A 12493-nucleotide genomic window follows, 5' to 3' on the forward strand; every position below is an offset into this window, starting at 1 on the left:
TCCAATCCTTCCTGGCTACAGGCATGGTGCAGGCACATTGGAGGACTGCTAACGTTGTACCGTTGTTTAAAAAGGGAGCAAGGGATAGACCGAGTAATTATAGGTCAGTAAGTCTAACCTCGGTGGTGAGCAAATATTGGAATCGATTCTGAGGGACAGCATAAATCGTCATTTAGAACGACATGGGTTAATCCAGGACTGTCAGCATGGATTTGTTAAAGGAAGGTCGTGTCTGACTAACTTGATTGAATTTGTTGAGCAGGTAACAAGGAGGGTTGATGAGGGTAACATGCTTGATGTAGTGTATATGGATTTTAGCATGGCTTTTGACCAAGTCCCACATGGCAAAGTGGTCAAAAAACTAAAAGCCCATAGGATCCAAGGGAAAGTGGCTAGTAAGATCCAGGATTGGCTCAGTGGCAGGAAACAAAGGGTAATGGCTGACGGGTGTTTTTGTGACTGGAAGGCTGTTTCCAGTGGGGTTCCGCAAGGCTCAGTACCGGGTCCCTTGCTTTTTGTGGTATATATTAATGATCTGGACTTGAATGTGGGGGGTTTGATCAAGAAGTTTGCAGATGATACAAAAATTGGCCATGTGGTTGATAGTGAGGAGGAAAGCTGTAGACTGCAGGAAGACATCAATGGACTAGTCAAATGGAATTCAATCCAGAGAAGTGAGGTAATGCATTTGGGGAGGGCAAACAAGGCAAGGGAGCACACAATAAATGGGAGGATACTGAGAGTTGTAGAGGAAGTGAGGGACCTTGGAGTGCATGTCCACAGATCCCTGAAGGTAGCAGGACAGGTAGATCAAGTGGTTAAAAAGGCATACAGGATACTTTCCTTTATTAGCCAAGGCATAGAATATAAGAGCAGGGAGGTTATGCTAGAACTGTATAAAATACAAGTTGGGCCACAGCTTGTGTACTAATTACAGTTCTGGTCGTCACATTACAGGAAAGATGTGATTGCACTAGAGAGGGTACAGAGGATATTGCCAGGGCTGGAGAATTTTAGCTATGAGAAAAGATTGGATAGGCTGGGGTTGTTTTCTTTGGAACAAAGGAGGCTGAGGGGAGGTTTAATTGAGGTATATAAAATTATGAGGGGCCTAGATAGAGTGGATAGGGAGGACCTATTCCCCTTAGAGAGGTCAGTGACCAGGGGTCATAGATTTAAAGTAATTGGTAGAAGGATTAGAGGGGAGCTGAGGAGAAATTTTTTTACTCAGAGGGTGGTGGGGGTCTGGAACTCACTACCTGAAAGGGTGGTAGAGGCAGAAACCCTCAACTCATTTAAAAAGTACCTGGATGTGCACCTGAAGTGCCGTAACCTACAGGGTTACAGACCAAATGCTGGAAGGTGGGATTAAACTGGATAGCTCTTTCTTGGCCGGCACGGACCCATTGGGCCTAATGGCCTCCTTCTGTACCATAACTTTCTGTGATTCTATGATGAATATTCAGAATTAACCGATGGCACAAGGCCTTATTTTCCATACTTGGGGCATTTATCACTTCTCTACCTGGACAGGAACTTTTTGAAATTTGCAAGGACAGTCTGACCTTGTTCTGAGAACATATGCTCAATCAGAGATGCAAGATTCCCTTTGTGTATATTTCCTTTTTAAATTTCCCTTGGGTACTTCTTTGACAGCACAAAGCCCACCGTATGATGCACCACCATTCTCTGCACCCAGGCTGGGTTTGAAGACTTTTGCCAATCCCAGTCTTAAAAAGGAGGCTGAACAAAACATTATTTCCCACCAAAATGTTGAGATGGAGCAGTTGTCCTCTCACTCCTTCCCTACTGCTCACTCATGTAGCAGTAGTGTTGTTTGCTCTGCTAACATATATAATTTTTGTTTGCATTTGAATGAGATTGAACAAATGTCAGAAAACTCATTTGCAATATTGCTGCTGCTTGCCTTTAGTATAACTTAATATTGAATGAAAGTAGAATTGGAGAAAAGCGTGTTGAAACAGAGTACTTGAGGCCACCATCAAGAGTAAAATAAGAGCTTCCATACATTTATCCCAGATAAGTAAAGATATATACAGGGTTCATATAGCAGGCTTAAAAAACAAACCTCCTCATCAGCTCTTGTCCCACTACAGTATCCTGTTGAGTGTTCAAACAAAACTGCTGCTGTAGCTGCAAGATCAGGGAAATATTATGAGTGTCAAGACTCGGCCAAGTGCTGAGGGCCTGAGTAACCCTGCTCTCGTTCTAAAAAGGGGTTAATGATTTATTTGGTTGGTCAAGATGCTAGCTTTTAAATTTGCCAACAGTGCTGATGCTGCTTAATCATAATCTTCCACTGAGCTTTGCCAATTTTCTGCTTGAAGTGATGTCCGTTAATGCTCGGTCTGACAATTTCAATGTAATTCAGTAATGGCTCACTTGGTCTGACGTGGTGTGGCAGACATCTGTAGGCTTGAACCTCTCATCCACGGTGATATTCTTGGGAAGTTATTATAGACTAATCACATTAATACCAGGTCCCCCTGGAAATATTCCAGATTGATTGGCACAATGGCAAACAAAACAGTGGACCAGCAGTGGGAGATATTTTATGGAGAGATGGGTGAGGTACAGGTTAAAGGTTTGGATAACTAGTGAAGTTAGAGCAAAAATTAGATTTGAAGAGATGTACAATAAATATAGAAGAATGATGTAGACAAAACTGAGAAACACAAAGTGTAGAATTGAAGCTAAAAGGGAGTATGTAAGAATCAACAACCACGCACAGGACAATCTCTGATATCATGCAAGTTGGAGAATATGGTCTCACCTGTCTCTGGTCTTCATGTTGCTGATCTCTCTCACCACTCTCTCCCTGACTTACCTCACGCCCCCCCACCTTAAACTCACTCTCCTTAATCACTCACTTCCTCCCTGCCCACCCTCCCACAGTCGCCTGCCTCCTCCACTCCACCCCGCCCCCCCCACCCAACAGACGTCCTCGGGGTACAGATACATAAACTCCAGTGTACTGAGGTAGGAGTTAGGTTTTTTGAAACAAATGGATATTGGGTTTTACATATCGAATATTAAAGTAAGAAGAGATGTTGAATTTGTACCAGATGTTAAGCTATATTTGGAGTATTGCATGCATTTCTGGGCAGAAGATTATAGGAAGGATATTCAAGCCATGAAAAGGTTAAGCAAAAAGCAAAAATTTACATGAATAGTACCAGGAATGAGAGTGTAGTGATGAGAAGAATGGCCTGAAAAATTGGGGCTTTTTTCACTGAAACAGAAGATTAAAAGGAAATCTAATAGAAGTTTTCAAAATTGAGAGGATTTGAGGGTAAATAGTGAGAGATTTATTGCACAGGCTGATGAATCAATAACAAAAGGCACAGATGGAGGATCACCAGGAGAATGAAGGGGACGATCGAAGGACTGTTTTCACATGCGGTTATTAGAACAAGGAATGCTTTACCACAAGGGGCTACTGAGGCAGAGAGTATAATTTAATTTAAAAGGGAATTGGACAAGTGTTTGAAGAATATAAAAGGGTTATGGCACTTAGAAAAGTATGGGCTAGTAAATGAAAGTCAGCACGGATTTGTTAAAGGAAAATCGTGTTTGACTAATTTGATTGAGTTCTTTGAGGGGAGTGCGGTTAATATTGTGTAGATGGACTTTCTAAAGGCATTTGATAAAGTACCACATAATAGACTTGTTAGCAAAATTAAAGCCCATGGGATTAAAGGGACAGTGGCAGTGAAGATACAAAATTGGCTAAGGGACAGAAAACAGAGAATGGTGAATGGTTGTTTTTCAGACTGAAGGGAAGTATACAATGGTGTTTCCCAGGGGTCAGTATTAGGACCACTGCTCTTTTTGATCTATATTAATTACCTGGACTTGGGTATAGAGGGTATAATTTCAAAGTTTGCACAAAACTTGGAACTGTAGTAAACTATGTGGAGGATAGTAAAACTTCAGGAGGACATAGACAGACTGGTGTAATGGGCAGACACATGGCAGATGAAGTTTAATACAGAGAAGTGTGAAGTGATACATTTTGATAGGAAGAATGAGGAGAGGCAATATAAACTAAATGGTACAATTTTAAAGGGGGTGCAGGAACAGAGATAGGGGTGTATGTACACACATCTTTGAAGGTGGTAGGACAAGTTGAGAAGTATATACTGTTTAAGTATATGGGATCCTGGGCCTTATTAATGGATTACAAAAGCAAGGAAGTTATGCCAAACCTTTATAAAACACTGGTTAGACCTCAGCTGGAGCATTGTGTTCAATTCTGGGCATCACACTTTTTAGGAAGGATATTAAGGTCTTGGGGTGCACAGGAGATTTATTAGAATGGTACCAGGGGTGAGGAACTTCAGTGATGTGGATAGACTGGAGAAGCTGGGGATCTCCTTAGAACAGAGAATGTTAAGGGGAGATTTGGTAGAAGTGTTCAAAGTCATGAAGGGTTTAGATAAAGTAAATAAGGAGAAACTGTTCCCATTGGCGGAAGGGTCGAGAACCAGAGGACGCAGATCTAAGGTGATTGGCAAAAGTGGCCAAACCAGTGTTTTATAAAAGTTCATCGTAACCTTTGCTTTTGTACTCTATGCCTTTATTAATAAAGCCCAGGATCCCACATGCTTTTTTAACCGCTTTTTCAACCTACCCTGCCACCTTCAACGACCTGTGCACATATACCCCCTAGGTTCCTGCACCCCCTTTAGAATTGTAATAGATCACTGTCATAATAGTTAAATTTGACCTCAAATAAATGGTTTAATGTTCTTTGTCTTCCTAGACAATTGGAGGGAGAGTTATTTGAGGAATGCTGAGTGTTTCCCCTGTAGCCAGTCACATTGTCCATATCCCATATACAGAAGTGACTGTCTGATGTTTTCTCTGTTTTGTCCTTTCTACAGCACTTTCAGAAGGTGATTCCACAGCAGTTTGACAGCTGTCCTGACAAACTAATCCTGAAGGCTTACCAGGTCAAGTACAACCCAAAGAAAATGAAGAAGTATGTAACATGTAAACTGCACCTTTACTTCCCGGCATTCCCGCTAGTGCTGGACGCTAATGTTTGAAACAGCTGCTATTTAGGACAAGGTGGCTCAACATATTACAGCATTGAAAGACGGTCTTGTCAGTCAACTAAATGTTTAGAAACTGCAGCAGGTGTCCCCTGAGTCTAATGAGTGCTATAGAGATCTGGTTCAGAAAGTGGGTGTTAACAGTTACCTTTCTTAAGCAAGGGACAGAGGTTCAGATAATCTCTGAAGTTTTATGACAAAACAAGCAGTGAGTGAAGCATTACTGTTGGTGTTATTGTACAGAGCTCTAGAAAGAAAGGAAGAACTCAAGTTTATATAGCGCATCATCACGTCCCCAGGACATCCCAAACGCTTAACAGCCAATGGATTACTTTTGAATTGTACACACCAGTGTGTCGGCAAATGTGGCAACGGGTTTATGCACAGCAAAGTTCCACAAACCATTGATGAATGACTAGTTAAATAAAAGGGAAAAACTGCAAATGCTGGAAATCTGAAATAAAAACAATGCTGGCAATTTACAGCAATTCAGTCAGCATCTGGAGAGAGAGAGGTGATAGGTTATGGTGTTTTGGGGGTGTGCTGATGAAGGATACACATGCAAAGTGTCATAATCTGTCTTTTCTCTATACAGATGCTGGCTGACCTTCTGGATTTCCAGCTGTTTGTTTAGTGGGGTTGGTTGCAGGATTAATGTTGGCCTGAACATTGGGAGAGCTTCCATCTGAGCAGGCAGATCGGTTCTTGTTTGCACGTCTTGTATGAAAGATGCACCTCTCATAATGTCGCACTGGAATGTCAGTCCAGATTATGTTCTCGAATCCTGGAATGTAGCTTGAACTTGTGGCCTTCTGACTCAGCAAGAGCGAGCCAAGCTGATGAGAATCTTGTAGAACGATAGATCTGATGGTGTTTCCTATTAAGTGATCAGATTTTCTGTAAATTGTCAGTTATACAGTAGGATTTCTAACTACTTTGCTGAATTTTCCTTCTTTATCAGCTTTAACTTAAAAAAAATATTTTTTTTGTTAATTCTATGATTAGTAAGGAGATGGGATGATTCCTTTTAGGACTTGGAATGGGGATGGAGGAGAGCAGAGGAGGAAACTCTGTCCATATCAGTCTAGCCTTGTAAAAATGCAAGTCTTGGTGACTAACGTTTGGATTAGTGAAGGAAAAATGTGACCAGAGGAAGCAAGAAGTTTGAAACCCAATAAATCATCTCTGCTGTGTGCACGTTGCTATTAAATATTTGAGTCACAGGTTCTGCATGGATTCTATAGAGAAAGGAATGAGATTAGAAACCATTTGATCTAATTGAGGTTTTCAGAGGACACCAACTTAATTGATCTGTCCATAACCATTTGACTCCTATTAAGGTATTTTCTTGAAATCACTTTTTTAGTGAGGCAGTTCAGAGAAGTTTTGTTCTGTTTTTCATTTCCTTTCCATTGCCTGCAGTGTGCCTTGAAAAATCTTCTGCCTCCCTACATCTCCCCTCGCCCCTCCTTCAAAGGGCTCACTGCACTGCCAGACCAGGAAGTCTTTCATCTGCGCTGATAGTCCAGGAAAGCATTAGGCTGCTACAGTTGCACTTGGTATCCCTGGGCTAGGGGGTTTGCGGAGGGAAGAATTGACCAGGATACACTGGCACATGTGCCTTCAGATTGGCGAGGGAGGAGGAGGAGGAGGAATATTCAGGATCTATAATATTTGGAGACGTGACCATTTATTTAAATGCCATGGTGGCTGTATTATGGAGCTGTAGGCTGAGGGTTCAGCTGCTGATCTCCCCTCCCCCTCCCCCTCTTCCCGCCCCCCCCCAAAACCCACACTTCCTGGTATTCCGATTAATGATTCATTACAATGGCACGGATAGACCTTCAGAGTGGAAAAGTACAAAAAGTTCTTAGATTTTGATTTCTAGCTGCAAACCACTGGTAAATGGGTGAATTGATTCATCAGGATTAGTGAAGACTCTGAACTCGGAAGCTTCTTCGTGTCTCGGAGGATTTGGCTTTGTCGTCCAGCCCCAGTCAGTAGGCTTCTGAAGCCTGGCTCTTGATTTCACATCTCCCTGGGTTTGTTACCTTCTGTCCTCGGACTAGCTTCAAAGCTGTGCTGTCCAATTAATCTTCTGAGTTTCACCCTTTCTCACTGGTCCTCCCTCCACCCCCATCCCCTCCGAGGACAAAAGCCTTTTCAGTGCTGTGGTATGGGCAGAAATCTGATTGGAGATGTCCAGACATGGAGTTGCAGGAAAGATGGGCACGAATTTGGGAGGTGACATCACTTTCAAAGACTTTGGAGAGGAAAGGGAGGTTGGAGATGAGATGGTAGTTTACAATGCCAGAGGGGTCAAGGTTGGGTTTTTTTTTTAAAAGAGGGGTGTGGTGGCAGCTTGAAAGGGAGGGGGGACAGTACATGAGAAGGAACCATTTACAATATCAGCTAACATGGGAGCCAAGAAGGGAAGTTCGGTGGTCAGTCAGCAGCTTGGTGGGAACGGGGATCAAGGGAACAGAAGGCAGGTCTCATGGACAAAGTGAGCTCAGAGAGGGCGTGAGGGAAGTTAGGAGAGAAACTAGGGAAAGACTCAAGTTCAGGGCTAGGGCAGGGGGGGAGCTTGGTGTGGGAAAGTGGGGGGGGTATGGCAGAGGCAGCTGAACAGATGATCTTCGTGACAAAGAAGTCCATGAGCTTGCACTTGTTAGAGGTGAGGGTGGAGGGGGCAGGGGAGAGAGGTCTAAGGAGATGGTTGGTCGTGGAACTATACACTACCACTTCTGTTCATAGTGTTAAGCTGCGTATATGCAGTGCATGTACTGGTAACCATAGAAACAACAGCATCCCACATGAATTGGGATAGCAACAGAGAGCTGTTATGCTGGAATGATACTGTCCAGTCATTTCAAGTAAGAACAGTATTTAGGATTTAAAAACTCCAATTTCAATCATCTCTCTCTTGCATTTCCCCCCACCAACCCCGCAACTTCCATTGATTCTAGACTGCTTTGGGACAACCTAAGGCTGTGATGACGCTATGTATAAAGGCAAGTTTGTCTACCCCTTTTGTCTTCCTACATTCCCTTTCCCTTGCTCCCCAGACCACCTCTTACCCTCCCTCCTCCCAATCTTTGAGTGAAGCTGACTGACTGATTCAAGTTACTGTCAAATTCACAAGTGGGAGTAGAGCCTGCCACTCAACTATACTTTTAGAATTCTGATGGTCATTTGATTCATGTGTCATTTTTGTTTAAACATGGTGCAAATTTAGCACTCATTTGGGGTCTTTAAACTGCTATTGAAATTTGATATAAATTGAAACAGTCCCACCTGGTCCTTCATTTTGGGGCAAAATTTGAGAGATTGGTTATTTTATTTATTTTAAAATGTATTTTAAAGCCACTACAGTGAGCTCCCAATCTTGTTCATGAGGCCACCAGACTTTCACCTGGCCACATCAGGAGAGGGTGTGGATCAGCGGGAGGGATGGGAAATCGGGGGAAGGGTGAATCGTCTTGGGCTACCAGGGGAGGGCAATTGGGAAGTCATCAGGAGTGAGAGAAGGGAAATCAGGAGGTGTATCACCGTGGGCCACATGAAATGGAAAATCCAACACTTTGAAGATGCAGGGAAGACAAGCCTGCAGGACGGAGCATTGGGAGCTTGGAAGGAACGGGCGAGGAAAGTCATTGGAGCACTAGCCATAGCACGTTCATAAGGCTGCAACAGGCTGGAGGTTGGAAAAAAATTAATCTGATAAGTCTGTTTTCTTTTATTGTGTCCAGAGTTCGGGAAAGATGATTGGCTTAGTTGTGACAGCAATAGTTTGGAAATAGACTTTACTTCCACAGGTATAGGACCAAATGAATGTTGGAGAAAAGTCCATTGTTCAAAGATTACACGGATTTGCTTATTCTGTTAGTTGAATAATTTAAATGCTTTTGGTAGTGCAAGTGCCCTGTGATGGTTGTGCACTTCAATAGATTTACTCAAGGTGATGTTCCACTCCCAGCACTGACCCATTTTCTGAGTGCTGCATAGCCTGCATCAGAATAATTCAGTAGATAGACTCCACTGATGGCTGGACTACTGACACCCGATTTGGAAATATATCGCCGTTCCTTCATCGTCGCTGGGTCAAAATCCTGGAACTCCCTTCCTAACAGCACTGTGGGAGAACCGTCACCATACGGACTGCAGCGGTTCAAGAAGGCGGCTCACCACCGCCACCTTAAGGGCAATTAGGGATGGGCAATAAATGCTGGCCTCGCCAGCGACTCCCACATCCCATAAACGAATAATAAAAAAAATTAACTGACTTGGCTCACGTGTGAATAATGGGCATTTTGGTGAGGTATCGGATTGTGACTAATTTCTATGGGACTCTACCCCAGCTGGGGGCCAATGCCACATGCGGAGGGCAGTGAATTGGCAGATAAAAATCAAAAGTAACTTAGTAACTTCTACAATTAGGAATTGGCCCTGACATCTGAAGAACACTTCTAATTGCAGAATGACTCTGCCTTTTCCCTGCTGTCCTCCCGGTTCTGAGTGTGATTGTTAACTTATTGTTAGTTTGGAGGCACTTTTGTGATATACACTTTTGTCCCCAGGAAAGATGTGAAAATTCCCTGTTTGTCTTTATGAACCTTGGCTTGATTCAGATGGGTGCTCAAAGGGGAAGTCGCTTTGTAAGCTCATCGCATTCCTGGGTTGGAGGGGTGGGGCGTAGCAGGATGGTGTAATTTTGTCAGAAAATTTTAAAAAAAAATTTATTTAGGGGTTCTGTTTCCTTTTTTTGTCCCACAGACTTGAAAAGGAATACACTACAATCAAAAATAAAGAAATGGAGGAACAGATTGAAATTAAAGTAAGTTTTCACAATAGAATTACATATAATGTACAGCATAGAAACAGGCCATTAGGCCCAACAGGTCCATGCCAGTGCTCATGCTCCACACGAGCCTCCTCCCACCCTACTTCATCTAACCTTATCGGCATATCCTTCAATTCCTTTCTCCCTCGTGTTTATCTAGCTTCCCCTTAAATACATCTATGCTATTCACCTCAACTACTCTTTGTGGTAGTGAGTCTCACTTTCTGGGTGAAGATGTTTCTTCTGAATTCCCTATTGGATTTATTAGTGACTGTTATATTTATGGCCCCTAGTTCTGGTCCCCCCTGCAAGTGGAAACATCTTCTCGATGTCTACCCTATCAAACCCCTTTCATAATCTGAAAGATATGTCAGGTCACCCCTCAGTCTTTTTTTCTAGAGAAAAGAGCCTCTGCCTGATCAATCTTTCCTGATAGGCATAACCTCTTAGTTCTGGTATCATCCTACTAAATCTTTTTTGCACCCTCTCCAGTGCCTCTATATCCTTTTTTGTGAAATGTTTTAATTGTGGATAATTTTCTGTATCACGCAATCTGAGATCCACACGTTATTCTGGAGATAGAAATGTGTAATTGTATTAAAAGTGACAGTTTTATGATTGTAAGTGAGGTTAATTTTTTGCTGATTAACTTGCTTGTTGTATTTTAAAAACCATAAGAGCCCATGTAATTACTGGAAATCCAGTGAGATAATTAAGTGTTGTTTGCTTAAACATAATAATAGGGTCAGAATATACTGTTGATTAAGACTTACAGGGAATATAATTTGTGCCTGACATTAAATTACATTTATTTGGGAGGGAGCAAGTTATCTCCTTTCTATCAATGTGACCAGTTCATGTTTGCACCAGATATTCTCTTGGGTTCAGTGTCACTGGGTTCTTCCTGTAAGTGGACCCCACATGCCCTATAATGCCCTACCTTTTACTGCCCAGTATCTAGTCATAGTGAAACCCTTTATTAGATGAACTGGATGCTATAATTTTGCACGTGTCTCTACGGGTGATTCTCCAGTTTCTGAATGAAGGTCTGATTAACACTTCTTATTGAGATGAGGCTGAATGTAAATGAACAAGCTGGTTTATTTTACTATTGTCAAGCAAAAAAGTAGAATAATATTAGTGATAAATCTCACCGTACTTTACCTCAATTCAGTATCACTTCCTGTAATGAAGTAAATAATAAAATTGTCACACTATTTCTGTTAACAAGCTGAATATCATTTTTCTGATCAGTCCTTCCTCTGATCCTTACCAGTTCTATCTTAAAAGATTTTCTCCCTAACTCTTTCCTTCTGTAAACTTCCAGACCATGTGTTCCCCTGTCCTTTGTTTCCTAGGTGGATAGGAAGCTAAGGTCTTGACCTCTGACCCTCTTCCAGCTCTCCCTGTCTGGGAATTGGCCAGTAGAGCTGCCAATTAAACCAGCTACTCTCTGCTGAACTCACAGGAAAGAAGCCATGCCAGCATAATCGCCCAATCTCCTGTCCAGGGTGGCTTAACAAATCATATTCTCAACCTGATGTGGTATACAAGAAATACCATCCTGACATAATGCATAAGAAAATTCATTGGAATGTCTGAATGGACTTCAGTCGTCTCGGATAGTGGTAGGCAAGGGACGCCATTTAACAAACTATTTCTCTAGATTTAATACACATCCTCCCAACCCTCAACCTTTGGCTGCTAAGAGGATTTTGATCCCTTGTGGGTTAAATGTGGCAATAAAATTTTAATATAAGTTGCACTAAAACTCTATGGTGAAATGGCCAAAAAAATCCGTCAATTTGACAACCGCTCTAGTATCTCCTTGTGCGTTGCACACAATAACCAGCTCTTTTGCAAACCCCTTTTTTATAACCAGCACCATGTGGTGTATGAGTGGTGTAGGGTGCTTTAGCCCTTCCTCCTAGTAGGGCAGTACCTGACCTCTGATTACCTTTCCAATTGGACAAATTGAGATTAGCCAGTGTGAGAGTGATGGGTACATGTCTGTTTCCTACAGTGCTTGGGTGCTCGCCATCACCGTGCCACCTAAAGGTGTAGGTTCTAATAGAGAAAAAGACAATAACTCTGATTTGGCCAGCTTAGAGCAGCAGAATTGTGACCGTGCTCTTCCATGGTCCATCAGAGGTTCAACCATACTATATGAAGTTATATGCTACGCAGTTGCAGCAAACCTGATCCATCTGGGCCTCCTTTGCCATTGCTGTATGTGCTGTGATATTAGTGTCCTCTGCCTTTGATGCCCTTGAGTTTTGACCAAAGTGTGACAGGGGGTACCATTGAATTGATCTTTCCTCTGTAACTATGTCTGTACTGCAGAGTTTAATTTGTGGAAGGAAATATTATAAACTACAGTTGATATACTTTGTCCAACTGGTGTGATGGTTTGAGCCACCACTTGCCATACATATCATCTCTGGGTTTCTCTTACCCATTTTCACTGGCCACCAAGTTGCACATCCCCTAGTTGATGGTCCTTTCATTGCAGAGACTAATTGTTGCTGAGAACACTTTCTGATCTGAATAAATTCGTGTAATTTTCCTATGG

The 12493-nt window shown here is 42.4% G+C and overlaps 1 protein-coding gene across 5 annotated transcripts in view; it reads left to right on the forward strand.

The window, feature by feature from the left end:
- The window catches only part of LOC137304550 (EVI5-like protein), a 406109-nt gene that overhangs the window by 174968 nt on the left and 218648 nt on the right, over positions 1-12493 (forward strand). For all 5 annotated transcript variants that reach the window (XM_067973199.1, XM_067973201.1, XM_067973202.1 and 2 more), the window contains exons 9-10: positions 4908-5005; positions 9855-9915. In XM_067973199.1, coding sequence (XP_067829300.1) covers positions 4908-5005; positions 9855-9915 — 159 coding nt within the window. The remainder of the gene's footprint in view (positions 1-4907; positions 5006-9854; positions 9916-12493) is intronic.

This window comes from Heptranchias perlo, chromosome 37 (genome assembly GCF_035084215.1).
Source record: "Heptranchias perlo isolate sHepPer1 chromosome 37, sHepPer1.hap1, whole genome shotgun sequence".
NCBI lineage: Eukaryota > Metazoa > Chordata > Chondrichthyes > Hexanchiformes > Hexanchidae > Heptranchias > Heptranchias perlo.